General features: G+C 44.5%; 1 protein-coding gene across 7 annotated transcripts in view; it reads right to left on the bottom strand.

The window, feature by feature from the left end:
- CUX1 (cut like homeobox 1) overlaps positions 1-17638 on the bottom strand; it is a 273254-nt gene that overhangs the window by 43768 nt on the left and 211848 nt on the right. For 6 of the 7 annotated variants that reach the window (XM_054287441.1, XM_054287444.1, XM_054287446.1 and 3 more), the window contains 2 exons: positions 4484-4786; positions 105-293 (listed from right to left, as the gene is read on the bottom strand). The exons of the other annotated variant lie outside the window; for it this stretch is intronic. In XM_054287441.1, the coding sequence (XP_054143416.1) occupies positions 105-293; positions 4484-4786 (492 nt within the window). The remainder of the gene's footprint in view (positions 1-104; positions 294-4483; positions 4787-17638) is intronic. 7 annotated transcript variants of the gene reach the window in all.

Below are 17638 nucleotides of genomic sequence, written 5' to 3'. Positions count from 1 at the left end.
TAAGCCTCATACCAGTGGATCAATGCTGCCTCTCCACTGTTTCTGGAGGGTTCTAAAGCCAGGCTGAAGAGGGGAAGGTGTGAGTCAGCACTCTGCTCTTTTACCTTTTTTCTCCATGCGTTTCATATCCATCAGCTTCTCCACGTTGTTGGGATCGTTGAGCCACAGCTGCATGCGGACAAAGGGCTCCCTTCCCTTCAGACTCAGCTTGTGCCAGGGCTTGGGGCGAGCCAGCAGGTCTGAGACAGAGCCTTGGGTCAGCCCCAGGATTGTCTCCCCAAACAAACGCTGACCTGGTGGGAAATTGAGAAGAGCATGAATGCGCTCAGCTGAGACGCAGCAAAGAACACGAGATCATTCCTCAATTGTTCTTACTTCAGAACTGCTTCAAAAACCCAGAAGAAACATTTAGGAGAATAAATGCTCTGCCCCCCACTAGAAGGGTAAATATTGAGCTTTAGTTTAATCCTCAGGATCTGCCTGGGATAAAAGGAGGAGCTTGACACGTTTGGGGAACGGGACCTTACAGTGAAACAGTGTGCAAAAAATAAAATTAGGAGAGGAAAAATAAACTGAACTTCTAGCTAAGCAGGCAGCTCGTGAGAGCAGTGAGGTTACTTAGCTCTTATGCAGGAGGGCAGTGCCACAGCTTTGTTCCAACAGGGCAATCCAAACATTTCCAGCAATCAGTGAACCAAGAGCAATGCAACCTCCCCCTTCAGCAGTGGCCATATAAATGTCCTCACAGAAACACGTATGGAATTTCTGTGCTGTGCTATCTGTGGGGATCTAACTGTGCCTTACCCACTAGAGATAATCAGAATTTGCAATACAATTTTTGTTTTACAATCTCTACAGTATTTCTAATTAAGAATAGTTAATTTTAGCTCTCTTACAAAATGCTGTCATCTGGCAGGGTAAAATCTGCAAATGCTTGACAGTGTACAGTGTTCATATGTGCATTGCTGACAATGATTTTATATGGGAAAAGCCTAACTTATCAAGGACTGGGGAAAATGCCTGTGCAGCTCAAACCCAACCACAGAGCTGATTTTCTAACCCCCCTCACTTCAGTGTTCTCCCTCAGCTGCACTGCCTTGATACCACCTTCTGCTGCAGGAGAGCCTGGAGTCAGCTGAGTCACCAGGATTTAAGATACAAATGCTGCTGCCATGGGATTTCAAGGTAACCCAAAGATCTTTCCATAACCCCCAGATTTGGGGCTCAGGGATCTGCAGCTTTTGAGTTTCCTCACTAACACACAACAGAACATTCTCCCTCCACATCCCAACACTTGCAGCCAGTGGTAACCAACAGATCCCTAAGGGACAATGGGGTGAGTGGGGATTCTGACCCCACAGCTCTGCAGGACAAGCCCACACCTCCAAAAGCACCACCAGCTCTTCACAGCCTTCCCTGATCCTGACACAGACAGCTCATGGCAAATATCTGCTCTACAGACCCATCCCCTGCACTTAACTCCAATATCCCCCTCCTCTTTCTCTTTAAAAACATCCCAAGATTTTGCCCTGGTGGGTTTTTTTTTGCCTGTATGGGGAGAGGAGGGAATATGGGATCAGTCAGAAGGGCAGAACATCCCACTCAGGTGTGTGGGGCAGGTGGGTCTGCAAAGCTTTCAGAGGAAGCAGCTGAGATAATGAGAGGCAGAGAGGGGAAAGGAGAACAGGGCTTAACATGACACTCTGCTAATAAGCTCTAAAACTAGCCCTGAAAACAGCTCCTACATTCAGAATTCACTCAAGTTCCTGAGTAATAAGTGATTTTCCACTACCCTCAATATCAGGAAAATCAGACAAAAGAGGTAATTCAGGGGAAATTTTATCAATTTTATCTTTATGTCTTTTATCACATGTCTTGCTGGGGTAACCCACTCCCTGTTTGTATTTAAAAACATCAGCAAGGCCTCATCCATTTCCCTGTAAACCTGCCAGCTACTAACAAGATAACACAGCCACTTTAAAAATCTGCTATTGTGTTGCCACATGAACAGGAGTATGGGCATAGATTTGCAAAAGGGTTGGGAATGAGCAGTGCTGGCAGTGCTGCTGAAGGAAATGAACCTTTAAACTACAGCCTAAAAATTAAAAATGCAAATGTGGAAGGAGGTAACATCGTGTTCTCTAGGTGTTAAGAACAAAGCTAAAGATGTTTGTGTTGTTTATTTCATGTCAGGATATGGCAGGATAGGAGAAAACACCTGAAAGACTCCCAAGCTAAGGGGGAAGGTGTCAGAAATCATCCCTGGGAGGGAGCAGGTGTAACATGCTCCATATTCAGCACAGCACCAGCAATAACAGCAATATTTGTAAGCACAGTTTTCCTAAAACTCCTCCCCAGCTTTCATGTCCATTCCCACGGATGTAGATCCTAATGGATCTTTCATGGAAAGTTTTGACCCTTCCTACAAAATGCCCCATATGCCCTATCCTCAAACAGCTGAGCGCATCTGCTTCCCCCTGTGAGCTCCTGCAGCCCAGCAGGGAACCCCTGAGGATATTCTGACTTTTGGGGCTCAGAACATCAGCAGTGAACAGTGTGCTGAAGGCACAGAACCTGCAGAGGATGGTTGGGTTGGAAAGGACCTTAAAGATCACCCGGCTCCTGGTGAAAGGAACACCTTCCACTGTCCCAGGCTGCTCCAAGCCCTGTCCAATCTGGCCTTGGGCACTTCCAGGGATGGGGAAGCTGCTCTGGGCACCCTGTGCTGGGGCCTCCCCACCCTCACAGGGAAGAATTCCTTCCTAACATCTCATCTGAACCTACTTTGCTTCCCTTTGGAGCCATTCCCCTGACTGCTGAGGGGAGGACAGACCCACCCAGCTCAGTGTGAATTGTTCTGAACAACTGTGGCCTTTCCTGGCTGGTGACACTGGGACACCTCAGCCACCACAGCTGCCTGTGACAGGCTCACAGGGCCCAGTGGCCTAAAGCAGAGAAACCTGTGCACCAGAAAACCTGGAGCACCAGCACACTGAGGGCACAAAAGGAGACATTGAAACTGGTTCCACACCTAATGCAGAGTTTGGGGCACATTTCCTGGCTCTTCTGCTGCTTTTTAGGCTTGTCAGCCACACTGTAGGAAAACAAAAAATCATGGGAAATAAAAAAGACTAAGTAAAAATGGCATCAAAGCAAATGCAAACAAAAATACTTTTTTTTTCCAAACCTCTCTGGAACACCAGAGCAGGTACAGCACTCAACAGCATTTTGCCCAAAAACCAGGGGCTTGGATCTGCAAACCCTTACCATGATTTGGGGCTTTATCTCTACCTTATCTCCACTGAACAAGCAACCACATCTGCCCCAGCATTCCATGGGCAAGGAATTCTGCTGGGCTCAGTGGAACACAATCTCACTCAGGGTCTGTCAGTGATCAGGGCCATTTCCTTTTTTTCCCCTCAAATGATGTTAAATAAGAACCTGGGACCTCCTCCATCCCAGTATTTTTCCCCCTTAAAAATATTTTATGGAAATAACACATTATTCTGTGTCTAGATGAAAAGAGGCTTCCTCACATACTAAAATAGAAGAGTTTTTACCTTCACAGTCATCACATTCAGATGATATGGATAAAATTCTGCTCACATAAGTAACACCATCAGTCTAAATCTAAACTTTTGGTTCTATTTGTAGTGAAGAAGAGAAACTTCTGGGGAGCAGCAGGCATTCCCCTGAACACCTGATGCAGGTGGGATGAATCCCTTGCTCAGACCCAGAAGCAGAGCAGGTAACACAGGGACAGCCTTACTGCCCTCCTGCCAGAGCCCTCAAAGCATCCCACAAACATTCCCCAAAACCTTGGGGGGCAAAGGTTAAAGATATGAAGAATCAGAGATTTAGAGGCACAGTAACAGAATTAATGTGGATTTCCCATACTAACATCAGGTTATTCCCTGCGACTATTCCAAACAGTCATGGCAATAAAGGCAACAGCCAAAAACCCATCTGCAGGCAAAAGCAGCCTGAGCTTTTCACATCTCTAAGCAGAAGAACTGAGTGGCCCTGGACACTTATCTCAGGCTTATCTAAACCTCAACTGAGTGTGGATTTCCCCTCCCAGCTCTGCAGGAACATTGTGCTCCTGCTTGTGGTGCCCCTTCCTCTCCAACCATGCTCTACCTCACCCAAAATAGGTCTGGAATTTGCAAGTGTGGGGAAAAAAGCCTTTCCCAAGGGGAGATCTCCCTGGCTCTGGGGTTCTGGGGGTGCTGACAGCCTGCTGGACTCTGCTTTGGGAGGTGGGAGCAGTACCTGCCTGCTGAGCCAGGAACAACAAGGTGTGATGGGATTTGAAGCAGAGTATGACAATCTGAATGGAGTTTTCCACCAGTTTAAAAAGATTATGTATCTTATTATCAAATTAAAGCTTAGGCCAGAGTCAAACACATCTAGTGTAGCTAACAATAAAAACATGAACACTTTCACATAATTTTGGACCAGAAATGAGAATAAAGAGATTTACCAAGATTGTTGTCCGTGAGCACTTCCTTGACCCTCTTGGTGATGCCATAGGTGTCCAGCTCAGGGGACATGGCCACCAGTTCTTGGATGCTGAGTGCAGAGTGGCCTGAGAGTGGCAGAGGGGTCGTGGATTGGGATTCAGATGCAGGTGGCTCACTGGATTCCTGGGATTTGCCATCCTTACTCGTCTCTATGGCAGGGCAGGGCTGCTGTACCAACTCAGTCAGGCTTTTCACTGATTCACTGGAACTCATGGGAGATTCAGGAGCAGGACTGCAACTGGCAGAAGTCTTTGGAGTACTTTCTGTAAGTAAAAAAAAGAGAAAAAAGTCCCCACTTTAGCATAATTGTAATGTTTTGATTGCAGGATATTTAACTTTCCTCCTCATTTATATTCTACCTACTTAAAGAAATGCCTAAGTATGCAAAATGCTATTTGCTATGACTTGGGTACTAAAAAGCCTCTTTTTAAAAACAAGAATTATTTTCTAATTTTATCTTGAGTCGTCTCTGATTTCTTCTAAAGACAAGATGTACAAATACAAATAAAAATCAGGAAAAACTGAAGTGCAATAGTCTGTAAGTTTGCACGCAATTTCCTTGGCCAGGAAATCTCAGTTTTGCTTGTCACAACATTTTTATATAAGGATGGTTTTAAAGCTTCCATTCTAGACTGGTTTAAACTTCCTTCTGTGACTTGTAAGAAACTCACTCAGCCACTATTTCGTTCTGTCAATGAGGGATTTTCTACAACTGATACAACTCTCTATCTTGAAAGAGTTATTGATTTAATTTTGTTTCTTATCACACACATCACATTTCTGCAATTCTCTTTGTCCAGAAATAACAAGATTAAAATACAGTGTGTAATTATGCTGTATTAATTAAAGTATTTCAGAATCCAACATAAAGATATTGAGTAGATCAGGAGACACCCAAATCTGTTATTGTGACACTTGGTTTAAAGAAAAGCTTTCCCAATCTGTTAATTTGCCAACAACAATAGGTTCTGTACAAAATGTTGTTTTCCCCCCAATAAATTTATCTCTCACAGAATGTACTGACTGAGCTTATTCAGAGATTCCAGACATCTGAGGGTACAGGCTGAACCTTTTTTAAAGCAACATCACAGAGGCACTGTGGTTTACAAGAATCATTCAGGAGATAAGGAGCACGGGTGAATTCTCCATCCACAGCTTTTCCCATTTCTGTGGGGCTGCTTCCTCCTCCTCGCTGCCTCCCACCCAGGGTTTATGGCATGGATTCCATCCTCACACATCCCTGGCTTTGGCTCCAGCTGCCTGCAGGAGGCTGACAGAGCTCCCAGCTGCTCAAGGAGGAGCCCAGAGCCCAGAGTTTTCTGAGCCCTGTGGTGCCACCACAGAGGATTCTCAGGTCCCATCACCTCTCTGGTTTTTGAATTTGTTATCCAGAATATTGTCAGATCATTCCAGAGCATGCAGCCTGTGCAGCATGGAAACACATCCCAAATGCTGAAGGAAAAGTCAGGCCCAAACAGAGCAGAGTGCAGAGGATAATGGTGTTTGTTGTTCAGGGTCCTGGGACCTTCCCCATGCTGCATTCAAGAGCTTCCCCGACACACTCACTTGAAATTCCACACTCAAACCTAAAAATCTGACTTTTTCCTTAGTGCTTTATGTGAGATGCAAAAGAGGAAGACAGCAAGTGAGGTGCATGTAAATCTTTAAGGTAAAGGGGATCCTACAAATCCTATTTCTTCTCTCTGCTCACCCTGGGTCATCATACAACTGAAGAGAAACCCTGGGAAATGTTATTTCTGTATCAGGAGCAGCAGAGGAATTGTACTGTAAATTTGCCCTGATTCACCCATGCGAGGGACCAATTTGGCAGATCATCCATCTTGTTCACTGTACACTGTCAGGGATGGCATGAATTCCCCACATGATAAACATATTTCTTCTCAGGTCTGTGTCCTTTAACCCACAGCAAGGTCAAAATTATGGCTGCCTAGCTAATAAACTGCACAGCACTCGTTCAACTTCCCTCTAATTTTGTCCCTTGTGCCAGCTTATACAAATCCTACTGAATAACTGGAGCAGCTGCAAATTTCCTATACAATTCCTCATCTGTGCACGGTGAGCCACACACACACAGAGGGGGGAAAAAAGGACAAAATAATAAAAAAAACCCCAAAAACCAAACCCAACCACACAGGACTAAACAAAAGCATTTCCTAATGCCACCTTCTCCCTTCTCCTTTCCCTGCCCAGCCTAATTATGGACACAACAAAGGTAATCTGTGTTATCATCTATCACTGAGATGCTCTCTGTTGCTCACATATTAGCTTATTTATTTTTTATATCACTCACCAAGAGCTTACTTGAATTTCATTTTTAAGACCAATCTGCTGCTCATTTACTCCAAAAGGTGGGATTATCTGAATCTAATTTTGGAAGGCAGTACAGATGACAAACTGCTTTTTTTCCCCACCAAAAGGCAAGTGTACAGTGATTTCAGGCGAGGCATTATGTACATGTACTACAAATAACTCAAAATATGTTCCCTATTCATTTTTAGCATTTTTCCCTTCTGGAAAAACATTTTCAAGATCACATAAATATTTGAGGAAAAGATCCATTATTTGGGACAGTAAATTCAATAATCAAATAATGCAAACATTTCCCGTTAATCTACTTAAAAAAATTAAATAGACATTTAGAGTACAAGTGACTGCTGACAGAACAAAGGGGAAAATTGACTGTATTCACTATTCCAGATTTAACTGTCAATCCACAGCCATTTCACATGGTTTATGAAATAATTTGTCTGTATTCATTTCTCTCAAGTTCCTCACAAGACAAAGACACAAATTCAGGATATCTGAAAAATATACATTAAATTTCCAAAGCAGCAATTGAACATTTCCAATGAAAACAATACACTGAAAGCTTATTTCTTTAAAACTTGCTGTGCTTTTTTAACCCCAGACTGCTCTGAAGAATAACACTAACTTAAAAGCAATCCAGTTTCTTAAAAGTAATATTCACTGGATGTTTTCACATTTGTGTTTAAGGAGGAAAGGACCATTTTGTCCATATAAATATAAAACTGTATGACAGAACAACCTGAAAACTCCATGGCCACCATTTATTGATGAAATTATTTCAATACATTCCAGGTAAACTTTGCTATACTAAAGGGGTTTGTTTTCTAACAGCCTGCATCCAATATAAGACGTGAAGTAAAAGCTCCAAAGCTTCAAAAATGAAGTGATGGAAGAGCTGGAGAGATCAAGAGCATCACCAGTGACAAGGTCATTGCAGAACCTGGGAAATTTTTAAGTTTCAGTAGCCAGAGACATCAGTGGTGCCCTGAGCTTTAGAGAGGCTGGGGGAAACAGGGCATCCCCAAAAATGACTTTGTGGGAAGATGGTGACCATCAGAACCTGCATGTGATGAAGACACAACTTAACATGACATTTTAAATGATAAAAAACCCCATGGTTTTAAATGATAAAAAACCCCATGCACAATCACAGGCTGGTGTTGACAAATTTCCATTAAAGATGCAAAGACAGCAGAAATACACTTAAATCATCCAAACTTTTGAAGATGTAAGTAAAACTAAGCCATGAAAGGGCAAAGGTTCTACCAGCACTTTTTACATTATTAATTGAAAATACTGTCTGGGGTACAGGGAAGTTAAACCCTTCCAAGTGATTTTAAGGAGCACATTCATATATGCAGCATGGAAAATAATAATCAAAAATGCAAATCAAGTGATGTCTGCAGAAATGGGGCAGCAAGCTGAAATGTCTGGCAAGTGGAATTGCCCCATTCATGGTCAGGACATGAAGATAACCAAAGAGCAAAACTGGCTATTTCAGAGCTGATAACAGAGCTCAGAGAGAGCCCCTGCACTGAAGGGGAGCTGCCAGACTTTGGAGGCAAATGCCTCTCCAGAAAGACAAATACACCTGATTCAGTTTGCCAGCACAGACAGCCCTGCTGGGGGACATGGCACTCCTGGGAGAGCACACAGGACTTATCTTAAATCAGGAAATTCCTCCCTTCTGTTTTTTCCCACTATACCAGAGAGGGATGCACAGTCTAAAAGGAAGATGTATAAATGAGTGGAAACAAAGCCAACATTACATAAATATCTCCTGTTTTCTTTTAAAACACCATTTTCTCTCTGTATATATATATATTAAAAATATTTCTATTAAAATATATATAAAATTGCTACTTGAATGGCAATCTAACTGCAACAAAACCCCAAACCATCATCACAGCCTGCCCTTTCCCTCACCACCCCTTAGCAGCTATCTGGTAAGAAACTAAACTAACTTTGCAAACAATTCAGCAAATAGGTCTGAGTATTTTACAACCCTGCCTTAATTACACAAACACAGAAAACCTTTTGTGGTCTTGCATTCCTTGGCACAATGGATGAATCCAAATGCTGCTCTGGTCCCATCCATCCCCTGCACCTTCCCCACAGCATCTGCCATGACACATGACAGTGTTTTGGAAAATGTGAGCGAGTCTGAAATCAGAGTTCTTGTCTCAGTTCATTGATCACAGGTGGTTTTTCTGAACTCCAGATTTTCTTATTCTTCTCCAAGACCTCCCAACCCATGTTGGGGTGAGGTCCCCAGTACTGGATCCTGGGACCTCATATTGATTATCCTACTGATATCCTGCACATCAGCTAAAAACTTCCCCCAGCAGAGTGTCAGACTGACATCTCCCTCTGCTCCTGCCATGCCATGGTCATGGGCAGAGTCCCTGCAGGGTGTGAGGAACCCCAGCCTGGCATCTCCCTCTGCTCCTGCCGTGCCATGGTCGTGGGTAGAGCCCCTGCAGGGTGTGAGGAACCCCAGCCTGGCATCTCCCTCTGCTCCTGCCGTGCCATGGTCGTGGGTAGAGCCCCTGCAGGGTGTGAGGAACCCCAGCCTGGCATCTCCCTCTGCTCCTGCTGTGCCATGGTCGTGGGTAGAGCCCCTGCAGGGTGTGAGGAACCCCAGCCTGGCATCTCCCTCTGCTCCTGCCATGCCATGGTCATGGGCAGAGTCCCTGCAGGGTGTAAGGAACCCCAGCCTGGCATCTCCCTCTGCTCCTGCCGTGCCATGGTCGTGGGTAGAGCCCCTGCAGGGTGTGAGGACTCCCAGGCTGTGCAGGCTCCTCTCCTGAGCATCTGCAGGAGTCAGGGACATTTGGAACTGCAGGGCACTGCTCAAGGGGCACCATTTCTGTGATGTCCAGGAACTCCTCCCAAGCCCACAGCACACATCCAACAGGTGAAGCACAGCTCAGAACCACAGCACCCTTCAGCTGGAGGCTCCTTCTGAAGCTCAGGACATCTCAGATGCACAGACCTGCAGGTGCCACCTGCTCCAAGCTCCCCAGAAGATCTGAGACATCTACAGGACGTGACACCAGCGCTGCTGTAACCCCTCCAAGGAGGCATCAGTGACAGAGCAGTGCTGAGACACAGATAAGGTTTCACCAGTCCCAGAGGCATCACATCTGCCAGCACACACAGATTCCTCCACTGCAACTTCTCCTGTTCATTTTGAGAGCTGCAGGTTTGCTGCTTTTGCTCAGAACCTGCCTCACGTCTGACAGCAAACAAATCCAGAGATTTGAACTAGAGCATCTGAATCTGTGAGCATAAAGCACAAGCCCACTCTCAGTCTGTCCTCCCAGCACATCTGTCCATCCACAGAGACACCCTGTCCTCCTGGAGCTGCAGGGACAGTAACCTGTCCAACCTTTGCTGCTAACACAGGCTCAGCCAATAAACTGCAAAAGGACTGATGGGGAACGAGGTACAGAACATGGTGAAGTTAAGGAAGACCATGCAAAACACAGAAGGTATTCAGGGCCCTCTAAAAGGATTATGAAAAATATTATATTCCAAAGACAGCAGGCAGACAACAGCTGCCTTAAGTTTCAGAGGGAAGTGGATTGAAAAAATGGATCCACTATAATTTTCAGAGACAAATCTCTGTAGTTTATCTGATCCACTATTTAAATTTCAATACACAGTCCTCTATCTGCAGTAATAATAACCTAAATTCCATTTAGTGTTCATTTGAGCAGTCAGGATAAAGTCATTTCTTATTATCTCCCCACTGTGTAAAAAACAGCTTGAAGGTAGGAAGTCAGCAAGCATTTTCACCAAAAAGTAATTATTGTAAGTGACATTTTTACTGCTGGCATGCCATAAGGCGAACTGCGCATTTGGAAGGACAAGTTGCTAAAACAAAATGACAGGGTACTCTGTGACATTCCAACGAGAACCCAAACATGATTTCACTGCTGCTTGCTTTGATGCACCACTTTTCCCACTGTCCAAAGCTCGGGTTTGTGCCAGCCCAGCCCCAGCTGGCTCCTGAGGAGTTGGGGGAACGGGCACATCCCATGGGAGATGGGGACATCCTGGGCTCTGCTCACTCCCAAACCAGCACATCAGTGGGCAGGATGAAAGCAGACAAATGTGGACAGCAGATTTCTCAGCAACCTCTTAAAAGAGCATTTTCTACTTCAGGGCTGCATTTACCTCCTCGTGCAGATGAGTTAATGGACAACAACAGGCCTGGCAGGTTGCCTGAGATCAAAGTGTCTCACACTGGGACTGGATTAGTTTCTGTTTCCCGATGATGAGGCTGCCCATTCTATCCAATTTGTGGACCAAAAGCTGGTGAATGCTGCCCTGAGAATCAGGGCCTGGTCACACACAGCTGAGCAACATCCCCAGGACAATCCTGGTACTCAGCTTCCCAGGGTGTGAAAATTTCAGGGAGAGATTTCTTCCCTCCAACCTTCTATTTGATTTTACCTTTAGCTATGTCTGCCCTTGCAGGGTCTTATCAGAGAATCACAAAATGATTTGGGTTGGGAGAGACCTTAAATCTCACCCAGTTCCACCCCTGCCATGGGCAGGGACACCTTCCACTATCCCAGGTTACTCCAAGCCCTGTCTGACTGGCCTTGGACACTTCCAGGGATGAGAAAAAATCAGCAATCTAAAATTAATCTTTTAAAGCACCATAACAGCAACCCTCCTCACTAACAGTGGGTGCAGCACAAGCCTGAAGTAGGCAATAAAGCTGAGCAGCACTTGTGGGAGAGCCCTGCAACACATCCCTCTTCTGACTAATTAAAGAAAATACCCGTGAAAGTGCCTTCTCCCAGGTAGCGCTTTTGGTGGATTTACTCAGAGTGAGTGAACCTTGCCTAGTCACAATTTGCAAATCGATGTGGCTTATGAAAATATGATCCTCCCTACCCCAGTTCTGTGGAGGGAGTGCACAAAGCAGTTTGCATCTCCAATGATGTCAAGTATGTAGGTTGGTGCAGTTAGAGTTGTGAGCACTCACTGGAGTTGTCACCACTCTGACTGTGGAGAATTTGTTTGTTTGTTTGCTTCACAAATGTTGTAACTTTGGGGAAAATGTTATTTTGGGTCTTGGCTCAGAGAGAAATTTTATGTGGATGGGGGGAGGGATCAAAGGAGAAACCCCTTTAGGAAAGTGTGCAGATGTATGTGTGTCTGCACGGAAAGGGAGGAACCAGCCTTGGTTAACTCTGCAATTACTGGGGCAATACAAAAATAAAGGTTCCCACTCTGCCTATGTGTTAAGTGTCAGGTGGACATAAAACTGAATAATCAGGGTAGATGTTAGAATTACCTGAAAAAAGCTGCTTTTGAGTATTGCTGAAGGATTGCTGCAGTTTAAGTTGTATTTTCAATCATTGTTTTAGCTTTGTGCCTCTATTAGAAAAATGTGTTTTCAGCTCTGGGAAGCAGAAGGAGCTGGAGAAACAAGATGAAGCTGAGAGAAGAGCACATAAGATGGGAGCTGGTGACGGACTCATGAGGAGAGATTTACAGCTGGATGTTTAAAACTTGGGGAAGTTGGGCAACCAATTCTCCCTTCAACAAACCTGCAGCCACAAACACCTCTGAGTTTTAGAAATCCCAATGTTGTGCCCAAAGCTACACCAAGACCTATTTTAACGCTACATAAAGTGAAACCATCAGACTTTTACTGAGTCAGGAGGAGTGGGGAGCACAGATTGCTCTGAAGGATGTCTGGAATCCTGTGCAGGAAGATACAACTGGAGTCAGACAATTCCAGTGGAATTTGTCCTGAGATCTGACTTTGGAGCAGACACACCAAGCCCTGACACAACAACACCCCTGGAGAAAACCCTCAGATGAGAAGAATTAAGGGACATTTTTTGCAATAGCCTGGGGGGAAGATGAGGCCTCTGCAAACCTAAGCAATAAAACACAGAAAAAAAAGGGGGAAACTTAAGAATTTTTAAGCTAGATTTAGACACACAGTTGAAAACATCACAGCAATGCCCAGGTCAGGCCAACAGCCCCAAATTATCCCATGACTCTGTGATTCCTGAGCAAAAAGTGGGATCCTGGCATTGAAAAGTGAATTATGATTTTTTGGTTTTACAGATGACCCTTAACCAATAAAAAAACCCTTTCTAAAAATACACTTTATTTTAAATTAGGTGATTAAAGGCAGAATCATGGCTGCTTTAAAAGACATTGCTCTACTCTGCCAACTTTTACTTAATATTCAGATTTTTCTGTTTTTCTGTAACTTAGCTAGAAATCAATATTTAGAAATAACTGCTAGAAAATATTTTCAATAACCTTATTATTAAAGCAGCTTGTGTGCAGACGCTTTATTAAGGATTTTCTGAATGCTAAAACAAATATGTCATGGAAGCAATCAATCAAAATGCCACAACCCCACAGCGTTATATTTTTAGTATAATCAAGACAAACCTGTGCACAATACCTTTTGGAAAACAGAGGGAGAGCCAGAGGGAAAACAAGGAGATTCTGCTGCATTTTATGGTGCCTTTGCTGACTTGCTGACCTCGTGATTTGATGTGTTAAACCAACTTGCTTGAATGTGGCACCAATTTTATCACTGTTTGTTGTCCTCCTGTGTCAGGAGCCTGAGTGTGAAGGTATTTCCACACCCTCCTCTGAGATTTGAGCCTCGTGTGTGCTCTGGAGCAGAGGCTGCAGCAGGATGCATATGTGCTCTGTGCACTGCATTTAGAGAGATCTCCCCCACTAAACCATGTGGACATTCCCTTGCCACAGGCAATGTCCACATGGGATGGATCCCAGGCTAATGACTGCCCTCCCTCCTTCTTTTTCTTTTTCTTTTTTTCTTTTCTTTTCCTTTCCTTTCTTTTCCTTTCCTTTCTTTTCCTTTCCGTTCCTTTTTTGGAGGAGTGCTGGGGAAAGTGCTGAAACAAAATGACATTTACATTGCACGCAACAATATTATAAAAGCTATTAAGGTACATTATTTTACACATCCTCATAATCTCTCCATACTGCTTTACTTAATTTGTGATAAAATTGTTGAGAAAGGGTACTTAATGTAGGACAGTCAGTAAAAGTAATTTATCATCTTCCCGCTTCGGTGCTCACGTTATCAGCGAACTCATTTTCTGCATTCATCATGCAATCAGCCTATTATTTGCATATTAATCAGGCAGTGGACCATGAAAGAGCTGCATCCCAGCCAAATGCTGCACTATCTCAGGAGGAACACTCAGTAATTATCATACATCAGTGTTATGATGTGGTAATTGATTATAACATCTTTCTGTTGCCCCTGGGGAGTCCCACTGCTAACCCAGCTTCAGGCATTCTGTGCAGATTTTTCTCTGAAAATTACAGAAACCATTGCTGTCCTTTTATTAATGTTTTTTACCTTTACAATAGACAGCTCTCAGAGCATTTCCAAGGTACTTTTGCCTGTTTTTTACTTTTTATTTAATGAAACCTTCATTAGGGAAAACACCTGTCTTGGATCACAAAAAGTAAAAAAAAATCCCAACTAATCATCCCAATCAATTTCCCCCAGAAAACCCACTTGGGCTCGTTGATATTTGTCCTCTCTTTCAAGGTCTGGTAGTTTTTAGGTGCTGCTGTTGCTTATATAATGCCCTTTCCCATCAAACACAACAAAATGTTGCAACTTCAATAGACAGTAATTGCAAAGTTCGCATAAAGGCAGTTAAGTTGCTTTATTTAGGTGCCAAATGAGAGGCTAATTTTGGTCCTCTCATAAAGGACAAATGAAACATCTGCCAGTTCAAACTTGCACTATTTTTAGGACCCGAGTTCCAGAGGGGCAAACCAGAGAAACAAACACTAACCACAGCTGTGGTTACACCGTGGTCCATCTCACACCTCCTTCGGGTGGCAACCATCCCAGGATCCCCTGGAAAGCAGCAAGGAAAGGGGAGAGGCTCTCAGAAGGGAGCACCTCATGCCAGAAAACAGAGGGGGATGCTTTGACAAGGGCATGGAGAGACAGGACACAGGGAATGGCTTCCCAGTGCCAGAGGGCAGGGATGGATGGGATATTGGGGAGGAATTGTTCCTTGTGAGGGTGCTGAGGGCCTGGCACAGGGTGCCCAGAGAAGCTGTGGCTGCCCCTGGATCCCTGGAAATGCCCCAGGTCAGGTTGGACAGGAATTGGAGCAACCTGGGATAGGGAAAGTGTCCCTGCCATGGTAGGGGTGGGACTGGATGGGCTTTAAGGTCCCTCCCAACCCAAATAATTCAGTGATTCTGTGACAAGTTGCCATCAGCAATATCTTTGACTAGTATAAATACTGAACATGTGCTATCAGGCCTTTTTTACCTCGTTTTAATTGCATTTTCTCCTTTTATTGGTTTTTTAATTGGCTGTCTTTCTCTTTTCACTTTTATTTAAATTTGATCTCAAATCCACTTTGCTTTGTTTTCAATGCAAGTTGCATTTCTCATCAGATTTAAAATAATCACTGGACTCTTTCATTTGCTGTTTCTCTGGAAGGTTGTTGGCAAGTTAAAAAACCCTACAACCCTACATGCATTAAATGAGGTGAGACAAATTCCTAAGTTTCTCTCACACCCTTAATGTAAAGGACAGGCTGGAAGGTAACTTAGAAAACATTAATTTTCTGGTAATATTCTTTTTTTTCATCTTGGGAATGATTTGCTATCAAGCAATATGTAACTCTATAATCAGAACAGGCTGTTTATTTCCCTGTTTCAGAGCTGCTGGGTGAGGAGGATTTCCATCCCCATTAGAAGATGGAAATAACAACCCGCACATTTGGTGCTCACACACCTTTCTCCCAGTATTTTGGGAAGAAAATAGCCCATTATCTGTTCTTTGAATTGAAAGCAAGGTAATTTCCATCCAGTGGAGGAGCATTTGGTAATTTGCTGTTGCCCAGGGAGGGCTGAGGGTACCGTGGCCATCTCCAGCCCACCAGTGGCCACAGGGCTGGACCTGCAGCCCCCTCCTTTCACCACCAGCAGCCAAAAGACCAACATGAACTTCTGCCAGCTGCCAGAGTATTCTATCCCCACCAGAAAATCATCTGCTCCCTTTGGAGAAGTGCCTTTCCAAGCTCTTGTGCAGCTGCCAGCCCAGGGGGGACAGAGCCCGGCCGCCACCGCGGCTCCTGACCCTGCCTGGAGCTGCAGAGCCCCGGCCTCTCTGGGTGTCTGTGCTGCTCCACTTAGGCTGGAATTTGCTTTTCCCGTCTCTCAGCTCCTCGTTTTCCACCCAGCCCCTCTGTGGTTTGAGGTTGGCAGCGGGGAGGGGGTGAGGGTCCCTCCCCAGGGGAGGATGCGCGTCTCCGAATGCGCACGCAGAGGGGAAGGGAAAATGCTGGTAATTAATGAAGTGAAGTAATAAGTAATGAAATTAACAACAGTGGAATTTACAGAGCTCGACTACTCAATGGCCATGGTTTCTCTCCCTAACTACATCTCCTTTTTAGCAGCTCTCATGCTAACTGCTGCTCTGTGAACTACCTGAGAAGCCTGAGGCAGTAATGGTCAGCAAAGTTTCTTTTTTTTTTTTCAGACAGCTTAAAAAACATCTTCATTTATTAATTCTGCTCTTTGAAAAGAAAGACTTTAAGAGTAAGGCATTGCTGTGCCTGGCTCAATGCTGCTGCAGAGGCACAATTGAACTCCTTGCTTGGGGATCTCACACTAAGGGGGAGTGAGTGTCGAAGACCCACATTCCCAAATTAACCACAGAAATAAAACCTAGCTGCAACCTGACTGGGAAACTTCTCCAAAACAAATGCTAGGAGTCCCTATCTGCACTTAGGAGTGAATTAAATCTGCCTTCAGAATCCAGCACAGGTCTCCTCTTTGCTGTATTAACAGGAACATTGTAATTGAGTCACAAAGAGTAACAGCCTAGAAAACAGTGCTCACTGCCTGATTTTGTGCTTTATTTTAGCCCTTCTAAAAGCCCTTTAACCCTTTTCACAGCCTAGAAGTATCAGCCTAGAAAACAGCGTTCACTCCCTGATTTTGTGTTTTATTTTAGCCCTTCAGCCCTTTTCACAGCAAAGCTGTGACCACAGTAAGGATGGAGTCATCTTCTGCAATTTTAACCACTGGGTGGTTCCATGGATGGAGAAGAATACAACCAGGAGAGGAATTTCTCCACCAATACTGACTATTTGCAAACATCAGTGATGGAAAAGGAGCAGGGCTGTGGGAGGCAGCCTGGGCAGCACAGGTCTCAGCAGGAAGCAGGAATGCCCAGCTGATGGCCAGGAGTCAGAGCCAATGCTGTGCTCAGAATCAACTTGAGGCACTGGCTGACTTCATGCTGCATTCCCAGGTCCCAGTGAGGTGCTTTGACAGCAATTCTGGTTTTATTGATATCAGAAAGGCTGCCAGGGAGCTTTTCATGGTCCAAATGTCAGGGAAGTGGCACAGAGGATGATCACACACGTTACAGACAGACTACAACAGCTGCCCTCATGAGGGGCCAACTGATACCCTATGGTTTGAAATCAACACAGCCACAGACAACTGCGCCTGAGCCCAATCCCAAACCACACAGAAAGAACGTGGAAACTTCACCAGGATGTGCCAGGGTGCTCCAGGGATAAGCATGAAGGTAATTCTTTGGCTGACATTGTAGTTCAGCTCTGAACTTTAAAACCACATTTGCACCTAGCACAAAAGGCCACAACTTTCCCAAGTCCAAGACTCAGTAATTGGTCATCAAACACAAAACATCTCTGCAAGGAATTCCTGCAGTCTGCTGTCTGAGCCATGTGATCTCCCTTCTCTTCCATTTCACA

Source organism: Melozone crissalis, unplaced genomic scaffold (genome assembly GCF_028551555.1).
Source record: "Melozone crissalis strain CALT ecotype California unplaced genomic scaffold, PUWL_Pcris_2 ptg000057l_1, whole genome shotgun sequence".
Classification (NCBI taxonomy): Eukaryota; Metazoa; Chordata; class Aves; order Passeriformes; family Passerellidae; genus Melozone; species Melozone crissalis.
The sequence above is the reverse complement of the archived record's forward strand: the minus strand, read 5'-3'. Positions and strand labels throughout refer to the sequence as shown.